At 50.7% G+C, this 16584-nt stretch overlaps 1 protein-coding gene across 2 annotated transcripts in view; it reads left to right on the top strand.

The window, feature by feature from the left end:
• The window catches only part of LOC118236310 (cytoplasmic polyadenylation element-binding protein 4-like), a 22901-nt gene extending 7129 nt beyond the window's left edge, over positions 1–15772 (top strand). The window contains exons 3-11 of one of the 2 annotated variants that reach the window (XM_035434565.1): positions 2794–2884; positions 5840–5890; positions 8331–8354; positions 9659–9829; positions 10285–10374; positions 10666–10784; positions 11747–11861; positions 12527–12708; positions 14416–15772. In XM_035434565.1, coding sequence (XP_035290456.1) covers positions 2794–2884; positions 5840–5890; positions 8331–8354; positions 9659–9829; positions 10285–10374; positions 10666–10784; positions 11747–11861; positions 12527–12708; positions 14416–14643 — 1071 coding nt within the window. In that variant the 3' untranslated portion in view covers positions 14644–15772. The remainder of the gene's footprint in view (positions 1–2793; positions 2885–5839; positions 5891–8330; positions 8355–9658; positions 9830–10284; positions 10375–10665; positions 10785–11746; positions 11862–12526; positions 12709–14415) is intronic. The other variant, XM_035434566.1, reaches the window with a different exon arrangement.
• The last annotated feature ends 812 nt before the right edge of the window (positions 15773–16584 follow it).

Below are 16584 nucleotides of genomic sequence, written 5' to 3'. Positions count from 1 at the left end.
AAGCAGAACATTCCTGGGGTCTGAAGGCCGGGAACACAGCTCACACGCGCGTCGCCGGGGGAGGGTGGGGGGGCTTAGGGTTGGGGGGCGGTGCAGAAAGAACGGCGAAAGCGTCGGAGGTCTAAGCGATGGCGGGTTCGGCCGCGGTACTTTTTTTAATTACGCGATTGCCCGTGGAACAGATTCCACACCCCCCGCCTGTGGAACCCCTGCAGGAAAGGTGGATTATAATGGGGCTCGGGCTGAGTTGTGCTTTGGGGCCCCTGCTTGTCTTTTTTTATTATTTTAGCCTTGTTCTCTGTGGAATGGTACTGTTTCAAATCCAGAAACAACCACTCCGATGTCCATATTGGAGGCCATGATTGTAGTTTTTTTTTTTTTTTTGTCAGGGAAGACGCGGAGCTTGATTGGTTGAGGAACGGCGCTTGCCGAGTTTGGCCGTTACTCTGGGGCATGCTCAGAAAGGGGGAAAGCAAACGCGGCATCGTTCAGCTCGCTAGGCCGGCTTCAGCTTGAGCCTGATTTCATTTGACTAGCTAAGACACCTTCAGTTACGCGTTCGGCGCTTTAAAAAAAAACGTGTGATTTGGTGGTTTGGTAGAAAGGGAACATTCATTCCACTGAATGCAGGTCATTGATTTTTATTTTATTTTATTATTTATTTTTTTCCCCTTTTTAAAAATAATGTAAAGGTTAACAGTCGTGCTGTGTGTAACCCTGATACTGTATCAGGTGTTGCGTGTGCAGGCTGGATAGGCCTCAGGCTGGTTGTGAAATCCAGTGGCGCTTGCCTGCTTGCCGCGAGTCGCCCAGCTCCTGCGTTCTTAGGGGGCTCGTATGTGCGCATGGCCAGTGCCTGTCTAAACAGATAGGGGGGGGGGGATGAACGGGAGTGAGAGTGACGGGATCAGCTGCCGTGGAAACGCTGATCAAATAGTTTACGGCAGCTGGGCCTGTCCGCTCGTCTGCTTAGCAACTGTAGCTTACCTTTTTACCGGGTGGGGGTGGTGAAGGGGGGGGGGGGGGGGGCTCTCTCACATCCTGCTGCCTTGTTCGTTTAGACCTGTCATCATCGGGGGAGCTGAAAGCGCTTTGTCTCGTCGGCCTGGTGCTCAGTTTGTGGCTAGAAGTGCATGCGTGCAGGTGGCCTGCGGAAGATGTGTAGCCATAAACGTACCTGTCGGTCTGCGTTAGCTTCACTCATCATAAGGCTGTTGAGTAAATTAATGTGTCGCTACATGCAAAATTTGTACGCTCAGAACAGAGCTTTGCGTGAACAATAGCTTTGGAGTCTACCTCTTGTTTCAGGATAGCATGATCCAGGAGGCCTATTTATTAATGAATTTATTTGCCCTTTGCCTTGCTGTGAATATCGGAAGCTGTGCTTATTGTTTCTTTGTTTCTGTGTCTAAGAATAGCAATATTGTCTTTGCTGACAAAGGCAAATCTGTGGGCTGTTTTATTTTTCATATTTTTTTTATTGGAAAGAGTCCTCAGGCCAGGGCTCACCTCTGTGCTGTTTGCTTCTGTCATGTGCGCTTCTGCCTGTGTGCGCTTCTGCGTGTGTGCGGTTCTGCCTGTGTGTGGTTCGCCCTGTGTGCGCTTCTGCCTGTGTGCGCTTCTGCCTGTGTGCGCTTCTGCCTGTGTGCGCTTCTGTCATGTGCGCTTCTGCCTGTGTGCGCTTCTGCGTGTGTGCGGTTCTGCCTGTGTGTGGTTCGCCCTGTGTGCGCTTCTGCCTGTGTGCGCTTCTGTCATGTGCGCTTCTGTCATGTGCGCTTCTGCCTGTGTGCGGTTCTGCCTGTGTGTGGTTCTGCCTGTGTGCGGTTCTGTCTGTGCGGTTCTGCCTGTGTGCGGTTCTGTCAGTACGCTGTTCTGCCTGTGTGTGGTTCTGTCAGTACGCTGTTCTGCCTGTGTGTGGTTCTACCCATGTGAGGTTCTGCCGGTGTGCGGTTCTGCCTGTGTGAGGTTCTGCCGGTGTGCGGTTCTGTCAGTACACAGTCCTGCCGGTGTGCGGTTTTACCCGTGGGCGGCTCTGCCCAGGTGTTGGAACCGGCAACTGCTGCCAAATGGCGTTTCTGCAGCACGCGTCTTACTGCGGCCAACTGTCCCGGCTTGACCGGCATATTTAGACATTTTTATTTTTTTTTGTTTTTTATTTTTTTGCTGGAGGGCAGCGGTTCATGGCTGTATCGTTCTGTCCTTCTCCAGGTCGCGGAAAAAAATTGTCGCGAAAAAAAACCGGTTGGCGCCGACCCGGGTTTGCCACGTAACGTCTGACTGCGTGGAGGAATCGAACGTTTTTTTCTTTTTTAGACTGCCGTCAGCTCCTTTTCCCAGATGGCTAAAGTTCACCTCCCTGCCGTCAGCGCACACCTCTGTTCTCTCTGGCGTGTCGCGTGCGGCCCTCCTCCGCGCATCGCGTGCGTCCAGGACGACCCGGCAGATGCCTGAAATAAATAAATAAAACCGGGGGGGGGGCGGGGGGGGGGGGGACTCTGCGCTTTATCTGCCATTCGTCATGTGTGTGAACGCAGCAGGGTCTCCACTTTTACAGAGGGGAAAGTGCTCGTGCTAATTCACACGTAAGACGGCGACGATGATGATGATGATTCCCTGTAAGGGAAAACTCGGAAAACCCCTGAGGGTTTTTCCCGCTCGAGCAGTTTAAACAGGGCATCAAGGAAAACCTGCTTTTGGGGAATAAAAATATAATTCCTGGGAAAAGTAGGGTAATTCTAAAACTTGACGTCTGACACCCCCTCCCCCTCTGCGCCCCCCTCCCTGTTTCCACAGGAGCGAACCCGATCGTTCGACGGCTTCAACATGCACTCGCTGGAGAACTCCCTCATCGACATCATGAGGGCGGAGCAGGACACCTTGAAAGGTGAGACTGATCACGTCGGAATGCGATCAGAATGCGTTGCTGTTCATGGAGTGTGGCATGGTGGGCATCATCCTGAGGCGTTTGTATTTTGGCTTCAGTTTTTATTTTTTGATTATTTCCAATATGACGGCAGTATGGATTTATTAGTATTCCTCGCTTGTACTGGCAAGGAAATATTTCATAGTGCCTGGAAATGCATGTAAATATATATATTTTTTTAAATCAATGCATTGCAGCAAACCCATCACATTTATGGTGAATTTGGGTTCAGTTCAAGCAGTGCATCTTTCCAGGGAAGATATTCTGCTGGATCCAGAATGGCTGTGTCAGCTGTTTGTAAGACTCATATCTCTGATGCCTTCAGCTGCAGTTGGAGTTTGGCCCATTGATTGCCTCAGCTGTAATCTGACTGCACAGCAGCGCAATCTCTCTGATCTTCACCTGACTTCCTTATGAGATGCAGACCCTGCCATCCAGTCTGAAAGCGTCGTGCTAACGCAAGCTCATTTTCGGCACACCCGGATCACACGACCAGTCGTCCCGCAGCAAACCCCAATCGCACCTCTCTCCGTGCCTCTCTGGTGTGAAAGGGCACGGGACAGTCACAGAATGATAATAAGAAAGTCTACACAGGCCATTTATTTTCAGCCACGCAGCTCAACCCCCCCCCCCCCTTCTCCTCGCTTCCGAATCGCATTTCGTCCGTTCGTTTTATTTCAGCGCGTATTGCGGCGCGCTTCCGTTTCGTCCGCCGCGCGCTCGGGTCCGCCGCCGGCGACCGCCAGTGAAGTTTAACCGCCGTCTTTCGATTCAGTCTGTTTCTCACACCTCAAAATGTCGGGCGAGTTATAAAAAGATTCCGTTAAAAAAAAATATATATATATATACTGAGAGCGCCTGCGAAAAGCAATCTCTCAGAGCAGTTTGATCCGAACCGCCATTACAGCGACCTAAAATCCCGCCAACCCCCCCCCCCCCCCAGGGGTGCGTCCCCATTCGACTCCTACCTGGCACCCTGGCAGGAGCCCCCCCTACCTTCCCTCTTTCTGAATTGTAATGTTCCGTGTTCTGGAACATTCTGGTAATAAGAGCCCCTGATTCCATCTCGCTAGCTCTCTTCGTATGCTAGCAGCCCTGCAGCTCTCGCAGGTTAATGGCCGTCTGCAGGTGAATTGGCTCTCTCTTCAGTCCCGGGGAGAGCTTGTGAATACCCGTGAACCCTTTGAGTCTTGAGTCTCATGCATATTGACAGGACGAGAACACAAGCCTTTTTGTTTTTCGTTTACTAGCAAGTGTTAAGTGAGAGACCAATTTGATGTCAGAGGGAAGGGGGAAAGCAGCGGTGTCCATCTGTGCTGCTAGATTGTACTGCATAATGTTGTTGCGTTGGATCAATATTTGACTGTTCACACAACGGATATGGGGAGGGAGGTAGTGGTAGCAGGGCTGTTGGGGTTTACAATGTGTAGCCTAGCCTAGCCTAGCCTGGTGCTCGACATGGTTGAGGCAGATTGAGGGTAGTTGTAGCGTTAGCAGGGCTGTTAGGGTTTAAAATGTGTAGCCTAGCCTAGCCTAGCCTAGCCTGGTGCTCGACATGGTTGAGGCAGATTGAGGGTAGTTGTAGCGTTAGCAGGGCTGTTAGGGTTTAAGATGCGTAGCCTAGCCTAGCCTAGCCTGGTGCTGGCCTTGGCTGAGGCAGGTTGGGGGTAGCTGTAGCGTTAGCAGGTCTGTTAGGGTTTAAGATGCGTAGCCTAGCCTAGCCTAGCCTGGTGCTCACTGTGGTAGAGTGGCTGCACAGGGCCCTAACTCTTTGGGTGCAGCTGCACTTCCTGGGATTAAGCTGATCCAGGATTCACTGGGTGGAGTCTGCCATTTTTGAGCCTGGGGGTGGAGAGGGACCGCACCCATCTCTCTCTCTCTGTTTTTCTTTTCTCTCTCTCTCTTCTCTCTCCTCTCTCACTCTTCTCTCTCTCTCCATGTTTCTCTCCCCCTCTCTGTTTTTCTTCTCTCTCTGTCTCTATCTCACTCTCTCTTTGCCTCTCTCTGTCTCTATCTCTCTCTGTCCCTCCCCCCCTCCCTCTCTCTCTCTTTCCCCCCCCCCCCCCCCCCCCCCATCTCCCTACCCCCCTCTCCCCCTCCTAGCAGTTCAGTCTCAGTGAAATCGGGCCTCTTGCTGTGATTGGCGGGCAGCAGATTTGATGTATGGCTGCTTTGTGAACCTCGCTGCATGTTAGATAAGTGAAATGGAGCATAGTTCATGCGTCTGCATTAGCTGCTGCTCTAGAAGCTCTGACGCGCTCTTCCACGGGTCGACACTGACACGGGATGGGCGTGATCCGCACTGCCGTCCTGGAAGCCTTGTGTGTGTATGGGGTACAGGAGAATCCCGCCACTTCTGTCCCCTCTCCCCTCCTCGCACCCCCGCTGAAAGTGAGACCGCAGCCAGGCGGAGCTGTGGCTTTGGCCCTCGGAATTCGGGAACCGGAGGCTGCGGGTTTGAATCCCGAGTTGTGCTCTTGCGGTTCTTCATTGCTTTGCTCTAGCAGGAGGGACCGAAGGCACGTGCTTAAAAAAAAAATGAGCATCAGTGAATCAGGCATGGGAACGTGCAGGTTAGATTCCTGCATGGCTCGTGTTGCTGTTGTACCCGTGAGCCGTGAGCAGGGCACTTAACCTAAATTGCTTCAGAAGCCCGGCTGTATAAATGGATAACATGTAAAATAATGTACTCTCTGTGGGCCAAAAGTTGCCCTGGATAATGGTGTCGGATAAGCAGGTGATTAATGCGGGCTAACCCGCTAATGTTCCTCTGGATGCAAAATGTGAAGTTGTAATGGCGAGAGGGGGAACGTTTGTTGTTTTTGGCATGCTCCGCTCTTGCATTGCCCTGAATGCACATTCTACGTGTGTGTGATGTGATGTCACTGTGCTGATTGCTGTCTGTCCTTTCTGCAGGGCGTTTGGGATTCACACACCCCGGGGGGGACAACCCTTTGCCCATAAACGGTAGGTGAATTGGGGTTTTATTTTACTGCTTTATCGTCCCGGGCCGCGATGGCGCGTCCGTGCACCAGCGGAAAAGGTGGAGGCGCGGAGACGCGCTCTTCTTTAATCTTCTCACTGCGATATCTGGGGTTGAAGAAGCTTGTGTTGGGTCTCTCGGGCAGTGTGTGTTAGATGTTTATCAGCAGTGTGTGTGTGATGTTTATCAGCGGTGTGTGTGTGTTGTTTATCAGCGGTGTGTGTGTGTTGTTTATCAGCTGTGTGTGTGGTGTTTATCAGCAGTGTGTGTGGTGTATATCAGCAGTGTGTGTGGTGTATATCAGCAGTGTGTGTGATGTATATCAGCAGTGTGCGTGTGGTGTTTATCAGCAATGTGTGTGTGATGTATATCCGCAGTGTGTGTGTGATGTATATCAGCAGTGTGTGTGGTATATATCAGCGGTGTGTGTGTGGTGTATATCAGCGGTGTGTGTGGTGTATAGCAGCAGTGTGTGTGATGTATATCAGCAGTGTGTGTGGTGTATATCAGAAGTGTGTGTGTGATGTATATCCGCAGTGTGTGTGATGTTTATGAGCGGTTAAGGGGGCTGGCTGAGGACAGCCAGATCGCTGGGGATGAAAGGCCTTGCTTCAGGGCTTTGAAAGCCAGTTACTGTAAAATGGAGGCCGTGATCTCTGTAGCGGCTCGAGTCTCGCCAAAGCTCGACGGGCGGCGGGCAGATGTGGCCCGAAAGACGACGGGTAACGGCGGGAGCCGCTTCGACTCCACGGCGGCCGTTTAATTACTGCTCCTTTTCGATTTCTTTGAACGTTTATTTGAGTAGTCGTTCCTGACGCCGTAGTGCCCCTCCAAGCTTCTGAGACCGTGCGCAATGCCTCTGGGGAAGAGGAAGAAAAGAAACAGCAAAAAAACAAACCTCGCTGTTATCTGTTGGGTGTTGATATGGCAGCCTAATGAGAAAACAAAAAGCCATGCGGCCTCCGTGTGATCAACACAAACACATGACCTGATCACATGGCAGCCGCACAGTGTCGCAGTTAGACTGGCTGTTGTATCAAGGTATGAGTGGTGTTTTTTTCCCCCTTGTCCCAGAATCATGTCACGTGCACTCTGAAGTCTGGAGGTGCACTGCAATGACAGGTATGATTACAGGGAAAAAAAAAAAAAAATACAATACGCCACTATAATTATCACGCGCCGAACATATTCGATAATTATCGTTATGGTTTGTCGCCCAGCCCTGGAGGTAGATCGGGTAATTAACGCAAGAGACGCCTTTCTCGTCAATGGGGGAACATCGCCAGGAGAGATGGTGCTTTTTTTTTATTGTTATTTTTTTATTTTACTGGCTTCTGCCAGCCTCTGGGTCATCACCACCCGTACGTTTTCCCTGCTCCAAACCACACAGTGAAGCCCATTCCCAGCTTCATGGTGCTAGCGCTCTGGGTTTATGGGTATTGTAGTTCTCCCATTACCAGCAGATCAGCTGAAACCGTAGTGACATTGGAACTGGATGGCAAATGCTAAAAGGGTTAGCCTCTGGCTGCTCCACACTGTCTTGTCCCAGAGCTGCTTTCTCGGTGCTCATCTCCTGGTGCTCCCCGCTCTCTCTGACCTGTGGATACGTTGTCTTCTTCCTTGGGAGGAGCTGGGATCTTAAATCTCTGAGTTTTGGGATGGCTCCTGGCTTGGAGGGGGGGGGGGGGGGACGAGGGGGGGGGGGCGGCGCAGGGGCCCAGAGTCCCCCGAAGGCGGGGTCGAGCTGGTGAGAGCCGTCTTTCCGGTTCCCTAGGCCTGTGGGTGCGGCCGCTTTTGGTGCTGAGGGCAGTTTGGTTTGTGGCTCGACAGGAATCGGAGGATGTGGAATCGTTAGACGCCAACAGTGACACTCGCGCATAATTGCAGGTTTCTGTTTCTGAAAAGGCTTTATTCGCATTGTGTTACATTTGTCATTTGTCTCGGGCGAAAAAGGGGGTGGCAGTGTAGCATAATGGGTAAGGAAGCTGGTCTTGTAACCTAAAGCTTGCCGGTTCGATTCCCAGGTTGGACACTTGAGCGAGGTGCTTAACCTGCATTGCTTTCTGTATATATCCAGCTGTGTAAATGGACGCAGTGTAAATTCTATGTAAAAAAAAAAAAATTGTGTAATTCGCTCTGGATAAGAGTGTCTGCTAAATGCCTGTAATGTAAAAAAAGGAATAGTGGGGCCCAAATTGTATAAAAGGCAAAACGTATGCGAAAACACTTCAAATGTTTTATTTGCGTTAAACCTTTTTTCAAGATTACTTTTGAATTGCTTTTGCGGCGGCAAGCAAAGCCGTTCTTGTAAAGAGTGTTGCTTTTCTTCACCATTGCAAGTAGTTTTAAGAAAATGAGACATGTCTTATTTTATATTTCTGTTGTGGTTCTGCTCATGGATTATCTGTCCTGTTTTACACGCAGCAAGGAATTATGGGAGACGACGAGGTAAAGAAATCATTTTGGGCTTCTCGATATGGTGCAATTTCCTTGCGATGTGATGTAATTTGAATTGCCAGAAACCGAACTGCCAGAAATGTGGTCTCTGTGCATGCATGTCTGTGCCAGGGCTGCCCAACCCTGTCCCTGGAGATCCCAACAAAGCACACCTTATTCAACGGCTAGGGATCTGCTCGAGCTGCTAATTAGTCAAATCAGGTGTGCCAAATTAGACTCGAAATGGAAAACGTACAGGATGGTCGATCTCCAGGAACAGCGTTAGGCAGGCCTGGTCTGTGCCTGTGTCTACACCTGTGTGACTCTTCAGTTTTACTTCTGTATTTGTGTCTGTGTCTCTTGGTGTCCGGTGAACATTTGTGGCTTAAGAACAATGTTGCCTCCTTCAGTGTATATGTTGGAGGGGCAGTGTGTGTGGCTGAGGGGGAAGTGTGTGTGTGTGTGTGTGTCTGAGGGGCAGTGTGAGTGTGTGGAAAGCAGATTGAGGGACAGAGGGGTAGTTGGTACATCAGTCTGAACTGAGTGGAAACTCCAGTGTTTGCTAGAGCTCGGAGATGATTGGCGTGTGAGGGGGTGGGGTTAGGTCCCAATGGGCCCGCCCCCCCCCCCCCCCCCCCCCCCCCCCCCACAGCCACATCATCATCAGCAGCAGCACCACATCATCACGGGCAGGAAGAAAGCCCCTCTTTATCCCCCACATGCTGATTACACATCTGAAACAACAAAATGGACGTCACAGTGACGGTACAGCAGAGAGCCGGAGTGCTGTGCGTTTTAGCGCGTGGCGTCAGGAGCACAGCTGTACGTAAACGAGCGGTGTTGACACAGTGGAAGTCTGGGGGCGCAGTGTGGTCCGGTGGTAGTGGTTTTTAGGAACTGAGCCCACTGCTTGGTGGTTGTGGGTTCAAATCCCCAGGGAGGCACTGCCATCACTCACTTGAGCGAGGCGCCTAACCGGAACGACTTCAGTAAACATCCATTTTGTAAAGCGCCGAAAATGAAATTGCTATTAACCCCTTGAAGGCTAGGATTCTTCTGCAATGTTTTTTGTCATAATTCTAAGTCAGTGTTCTAGAACTCCCCTGCTTTCAGTTACCAGCTGTGATTGTGACATCAGCATTAGAATGTTCAGATAAGAACATTCTGATCATGCCTTTGTGATGTCATTTCTTGAAGGGTTGAATAGCTCCCGTGTGGTTAAAGAGACAGCTGTCAGCATTGAGACCGGTGTTTTGGGGGCAGAATGTCCTGGTGCGACGGGGACTGACTGTTGGGTGTTTTTGGCTCTGTCCCAGGTCACTCGTCCCTGTTCCCCATGGAGGACGGCTTCGTGGACGACGAGCGGGCCGAGCAGGTCCTGCCCGGGTTGGGCTCGCCCCACTGTTTCCCCCACCAGAACGGCGAGCGCGTGGAGCGCTACTCCCGCAAGGTCTTCGTGGGGGGCCTCCCCCCCGACATCGACGAAGGTGAGCAGGGCGACTCGCCCCCACCGTCCCGCCGGGTTTCGCCCGTAGCGGGTCCAGCAGCGGGTCCTTCGCGGTGCCCGTAGTCCATCGTCTGTGGTGTAACCCGTAACGGGAGGGGCGTCGATCGAAGCGCCGGAGCCAGGGATCTGAGCTAGCCTGGCTCTTGTGTTAGCCGTGTTAACCATGTTAGCGGTTTCCACTCTGCGCTAACATGCTTTAGTAAAACCTAGACTGGCTCTGGAGTGCATTTCCATCCCCTGCTCTGCAACAGAGTACCGGTGCGGATGGGTGCGAGCGAAAGATCCCCAGGCATGCTTAGCAGATACAGGCTACAGCTACAAGCTCCACAGTGCTATTTCTGCGAGCCGTAGGCAACAGCTACAAGCTCCACAGTGCTATTTCTGCGAGCCCTCGCGCGACCGTACGCTAACCGCGCGTGCGCTCTCCTCTTTCAGACGAGATAACGGCCAGCTTCCGACGTTTCGGACACCTGTTCGTGGACTGGCCTCACAAAGCGGAGAGCAAATCCTATTTCCCCCCTAAAGGTAAGGGGTGCCCGCCCTGTCCCGCTTACACACCTATACACTTACACACTTACTCACTTATTTACACACTCACTTGCACATTTACTCACTTATACGCTTACTCACTTAAATGTGGTCATTTACATTAAGTGTGATAATGAGTTTATGCAAATCGTCCCACTGTAGATATTAAAAAGGCCTCTTAAGAACAGTCAACGGCTTGTTATAATTCAGGAGTTGCAATTGCGGTCGGAACGAAAACCAGGACCGAACTTTGGTGACACTGGGCTCACGTCCGCTCTGGTTTCCCAGGTTACGCCTTCCTCCTGTTCCAAGACGAGAGCTCCGTTCAGGCGCTGATCGATGCCTGCATCGAGGAGGACGGGAAGCTGTATCTCTGTGTGTCCAGCCCCACCATCAAAGACAAACCGGTGAGTTTAACACCACACCCAGCATTACCTAATCCAACCATCATTAATGACCGTCCGGTGAGTTTGACACCACACCCAGTTTCACCTAATCCAACCATCATTAATGACCATCTGGTGAGTTTGACACCACACCCAGGTCTACCTAATCCCACCATTATTAAAGACAAACCAGTACATTTGGCACCACACCCAGCTTTACATAATCCAACTGTCATCAATGAAAAACCGGTGAATTTAACAACAGTGTAATATGTCTCTCTATGCTAGTTCCTCCATGCTAATAAGCCAGTGATGATTCATTGTTACCAGGGCTCTACAGTGCTCCCATTTTAGGCACATCTGCCCCTGAGAATTAATGTGTGCTAACTGCTAACTGGAAAAAATAATTTAGGAGCACATTTACTAATTAGGATGCATTAGTGTGCTCATAAATTTTTAGGTGCGACCGCAGCTCTGTAGCTCTGTCTGTCGGTTGGCCCACAAAAGTGTCCCACCGCGTAGCGGCCACAGTTTTCGCCCCAGGAGGCTGAAATTTGGCATGGAGGTCGGTCATGACCGAAGGTAGAGCAGAGTAACTTTCAGGCCGATTGACCAAGAGGGAGCGTGGAATAAACTCCCAAATGGATTCACAGATTTGCACAAGATTTTGTGGAAAGGTTGGTCGTGAGCCAAAGAAGAGGTCACGTGTTTGTGTGAGGGTGTGTGCGTGGATGCGTGCACACATGGATGCATGCGCGTGTGCGGTCGCAGCTATTGCGCATTCGCGCTTGTTGATCTTAGGAGAGCACGCCTTTGAAAAAATTTCGGACGTGTCAGTACCCAGCCCGTGCGTGACGGAGTCCGGACCGAGCCTTCAGAACGCTCAGCGCTGCCCGTATGGACCCGTCAACGGGGCGGGGTGTTAGCCACGCCTCCCATTTAACCGCGCGTCCCGTCTCCACCCCCCCTTCCCCCCCCCCCAGGTCCAGATTCGCCCCTGGAATCTGAACGACAGCGACTTTGTGATGGACGGCTCCCAGCCCCTGGACCCCCGCAAGACCATCTTTGTGGGAGGGGTTCCTCGCCCCCTGCGAGCAGGTAACATGGAGACCCCCCCTTCTCAAGCTGGCCAAAGCTACCATTAAAGAAATTAAAATCAAGTCATTGAATAATTTAAGGAAATTATGGCAGTTAAACGGCAACAATAACAAAAATAAAGATGCTTACAGTATTTGTGCAGCTGCACAAAAAAGCTGTAAAATCATTTATTACACTAATTGGTGACAGCAAATGGGGTGTGAATGGTAGCTGGAAATACAGCCCTGTGTGTTGTAATCGCTAACCACTTGGCTGTTAGCAGTTTAAAAAAGAAAAATGACACAATTGTTTTTTAGATTATGAAAAATAGGTGACAAGCATTCTTTGTGTGCGTGTGTTTGTGGCTGTGTGTGTGTATATATTTGTGTGCGTGTGTGTGTGTTTATGTACTTGTGTGTGTGTGTGTATTTATGCGTGCATGCGTGTGTGTGTGTGTGTGTTTGTGTGTGTGTATTTGTGTGTGTGTGTGTATTTTGTGTGTATGTGTCTTTATCCGTGTGTGTACATTTGTGTGTGTGTGTATTTATGTATGTGTGTGTGTGTGTGTGTGTGTGTGTGTGTGTGTGTGTGTGTGTGTGTGTGTGTGTGTGTGTGTGTGTGTGTGTGTGTGTGTGTATATTTGTGTATGTGTGTGTATTTATACGTGTGTGTGTTCCTCCCCGCAGTGGAGCTGGCCATGATCATGGACAGGCTGTATGGAGGGGTGTGCTATGCAGGCATCGATACGGACCCGGAGCTGAAGTACCCTAAGGGAGCAGGGCGGGTGGCCTTCTCTAATCAGCAGAGCTACATAGCTGCTATCAGCGCTCGCTTTGTGCAGCTGCAGCACGGAGAAATCGATAAACGGGTGAGCCTGCGGAGGCCCTGGCTCTCAGCAGCCACACACGCACGCATACACACGCACACGCACACATGCACGTATACACACATAAATAGACACACACACACACACACACGCACTCACGCACGTACACACACACATGTATACACACACAAATACACACACATGCACAAACACACAAATACTCATACACACGCAGTGTTATTGGTGTTCCTCCAGTAACACACAGAAGAGCCTTTAATGCGCTGTTCCTTGCGGAAGAGCCTTTAACACGCTGTTCCTTACGGAAGAGCCTTTAACACGCTGTTCCTTATGGAAGAGCCTTTAACACACTGTTCCTTATGGAAGAGCCCTTAACACGCTGTTCCTTATGGAAGAACCTTTAACACGCTGTTCCTTACGGAAGAGCCTTTAACACACTGTTCCTTACGGAAGAGCCTTAGACACGCTGTTCCTTATGGAAGAGCCTTTAACACACTGTTCCTTACGGAAGAGCCTTTAACACGCTGTTCCTTATGGAAGAGCCTTTAACACGCTGTTCCATACAGAAGAGCCTTTAACACACTGTTCCTTACGGAAGAGCCTTTAACGCACTGTTCCTTACGGAAGAGCCTTTAACACACTGTTCCTTATGGAAGAGCCTTAGACACGCTGTTCCTTATGGAAGAGCCTTTAACACACTGTTCCTTACGGAAGAGTCTTTAACACGCTGTTCCTTACAGAAGAGCCTTTAACACCCTGTTCCTTACGGAAGCGTGCGTCATAGCGGTTACTTTAAGCGCGCAGCCCGGTCTCTTACGCACTCTCCAGGTGTGTGACCTGCCCCTGTCTGCAGGATTAATGGCGGTGGGGTCCTTTATTAGCGGAAACAGGCCGCCCTCCCTGTCTCTCTCCCTCCCGAGGGCGGATTGACCGCACGCCGTCCCCTTTTTATCGCCTCAATAAAACCTCTTTACTCACAAGTCAGCGGCCAGTAAAAGGCTTTCCCCCCGAGCGTAAATCCTCCTCGCGGAAAGGGGCCGGGGACGTCCGCTCGTTTGGGGCCTCCTTAGCGACCCGCCGAATCGCCGTGGAAATTTAAACCGCCCCGCGGCGTCGCTTTCCTTTCGCAGAACGCGTTCCGTCCGTGATGTGAGCGTGTGCGTATCACGGTCTGTTTTTGGCGGGAGTGTCCGCTTACTTTAAACACGTGATTGGAGCGTTGCTGGAGAGCGGAGGAGATGCTCGATTTGTTTCCAATTTGAAGCTATTTATTGCGGAACGCTGGAAGTGTCTGATGTGAAAGCACACGGGCGAAGTGCTGCGTGTGAAACACGCCTCATCCCCGAGGCGGCGCCAGGCACGCAGTCAAACGGAGACGTCTTTAAATAGACACGCTCTCCTTATGTTTCACCGGTCACCACTTCTCCGAACGACGTTGTGCTGTGCGCAGTCCTAATGGGGTCTCTCGCTTGTTAAGCTCTTGGGCCCGAAATGAAAACAAGGTTAACGGTTGTTTTTTTGGATAGAATGACACTGCAGTGGGAGTGGTGTCTGTGATGGACAGGAAGGGGTGGGGCTTGGGAAGCTGTGATTGACAGGCACGAGGAGCTCTGCTTTTCTTCACATCCTCTTCTCTGAGAGTCTTCCTCAGCCCCTTATCGTGAACATGTGACCTGACTCTTTCTCTCTCTCTCCCCTCTCTGCCCCCTCCCTCCTCTCCCCCCCCCCCAGGTGGAAGTGAAGCCATACGTCCTGGACGATCAGCTGTGTGACGAGTGCCAGGGGACGCGGTGCGGGGGCAAGTTCGCGCCCTTCTTCTGCGCCAACGTCACCTGCCTGCAGTACTACTGTGAGTACTGCTGGGCGGCCATCCACTCCCGGGCCGGCCGCGAGTTCCACAAGCCGCTGGTCAAGGAGGGCGGGGACCGCCCCCGCCACATCTCCTTCCGCTGGAACTGAGCGCGTGCGGAGGGAGGGGGAAGAGAGGGCGGGCGGGCGGGCGAGAGACCCAGAGGGGAGGGAGCGAGGGAGGAAGGGGCGGAGCTAAGGGCCGGCAGTCGCAAAAACGTCATAAATATATAATATATTTAAAAAATGCACTTTTCTGTTGCTGGTTCCTTTTAGTTTTGATTTAAATCTTTAAAAAAAATAAATTTTTTATTTAATATATTTTAAAGAAGAAAAGTGAAACTGGAATTTTTTTTTTTTTTTTTTAGAGAAGCAAAATGCTTAGAAAGACGAAAATTATATAATCCCATTTCTCTTTATTTGACTCCATTTGATTCTTTTATTTCTGCACATGTAAACTTGAATACTTTGAGTGAAGAGATAGATGCTTCATCACCTGATATCACTGAAAACTACTCCTCCCCCCCCCCCCCCCCCTCCCCCCCACCTAAACATTCAGTTCTAATCCAATTGGTTACACCCTGACTATTTATTTTAAAGCATTACATTCAGGCGTGATCTAGACAAAAGAAAGGATAGAAACCGTAACAGGAAGTGGGACTGTGAGGCGTTCCTGTCGATTAGGAGCGCCCTTTCTTCTTCGTTGGGTGCAGATTTGGAGTGAAAATGGCAGTATTTACCAAAGCGTGGTGGCTGCAGGATTGAGAGAACCAGGTTCCCAGTGGCTGGGGCGTCAGGCTCGTTTGCGAGATCAGTGTTTTCGAGCGGGGTTTATTTTACATTTTATTTCATTTATTATTATTATTATTTTTTAAAAACAGCCTATGGTTTTCTAAGGTCACTTGTTGGAGCGGGAAACCCCTTTTTTTTATTTTTATTTTTTTATAGCAGTACGCTCTCCCATTTTTCTCACATGCAAAATACCTAATAATACCTCAAGCTTAGCTGCTAACGTTCTGCAGGAAGTCAGGGATGGGCCCAGCTGTCCTCTCCTGTCCCCGAACACAGTCCCAGTCCACAGGGTAAATGACCACGCTGGCAAAAAGGTACATTTTTTTCAGCACTGCCTCTCCACGCGCGTATGAATCCGCTTCAGCAGGGCCCTAAAGAGAACCCGGACTTTAGAACTGGTCAGGCTTGGGGGTTCTGAGAGCTTGCGAACGGACCGTAGGCCTGTATTTAAAAAAAAAAAAAACGTTTTTTTTTTTCCTTTTGGCTGCATGAGGCAGTAATACTCAGGACCAGCCTAACTGCTGGTCCCGCCCCCTAGCCCCCCCACCCTTTGCGTGCACATGGAAATAGGCCCCTCCCCCAAAGCTGTAGCCCAGCCCCATCTTTCTCCTTTACTTTCTGTTTTGTTTTTATACAAAAGCAGAAGTCACACTAGCCGAGTAACAGCAAGAATGACAAAGAAGTTCACGCGCACATAAACACACACACATACACGTGCGTACGCTCACATTCACACACGCACGCACACACTCACTCACACACACACACACACACACACACACACACACACTCTGCACTGGATGTACGCTCGGCCTTGGCCCAGGATGTGGAGTAATCATTACATGCATGCCACGCCCCCACGCCACGCCTCACAAGGAAGACTGCCAGTCCCCCCCCCCCCCCCCCCCACACAGACCTCCACCCCCCCCCCCCCCCCCCCCCCAACCCCCACAGCAATGCAGCGTTAACACCTGGACGCTTTACAGATCTCCAGCCAAAGATCTCCATATAGTGAGCGCTGTAGGGACACTAAGCTACTTAACTTCTCTATTTGTTTTTTTTTATTTTTTATTTAGCAGAAAGTTTTTGACTCTTATTTCTCTTTTTTTTTTTTGGACTTCTCTGGTTTTCCTTCCCTCCCTTTTGGTAAAGTAGAGACGGCCTCACAGCTAACCAAAGATAGGCCTTGAATCCATGACATCACACACACACACACACACGCACGGACACACGCACGGACACACGCACGGACACACGCAC

Source organism: Anguilla anguilla, chromosome 9 (genome assembly GCF_013347855.1).
Source record: "Anguilla anguilla isolate fAngAng1 chromosome 9, fAngAng1.pri, whole genome shotgun sequence".
Classification (NCBI taxonomy): domain Eukaryota; kingdom Metazoa; phylum Chordata; class Actinopteri; order Anguilliformes; family Anguillidae; genus Anguilla; species Anguilla anguilla.
This window is presented reverse-complemented; position numbering and strand designations above follow the sequence as displayed.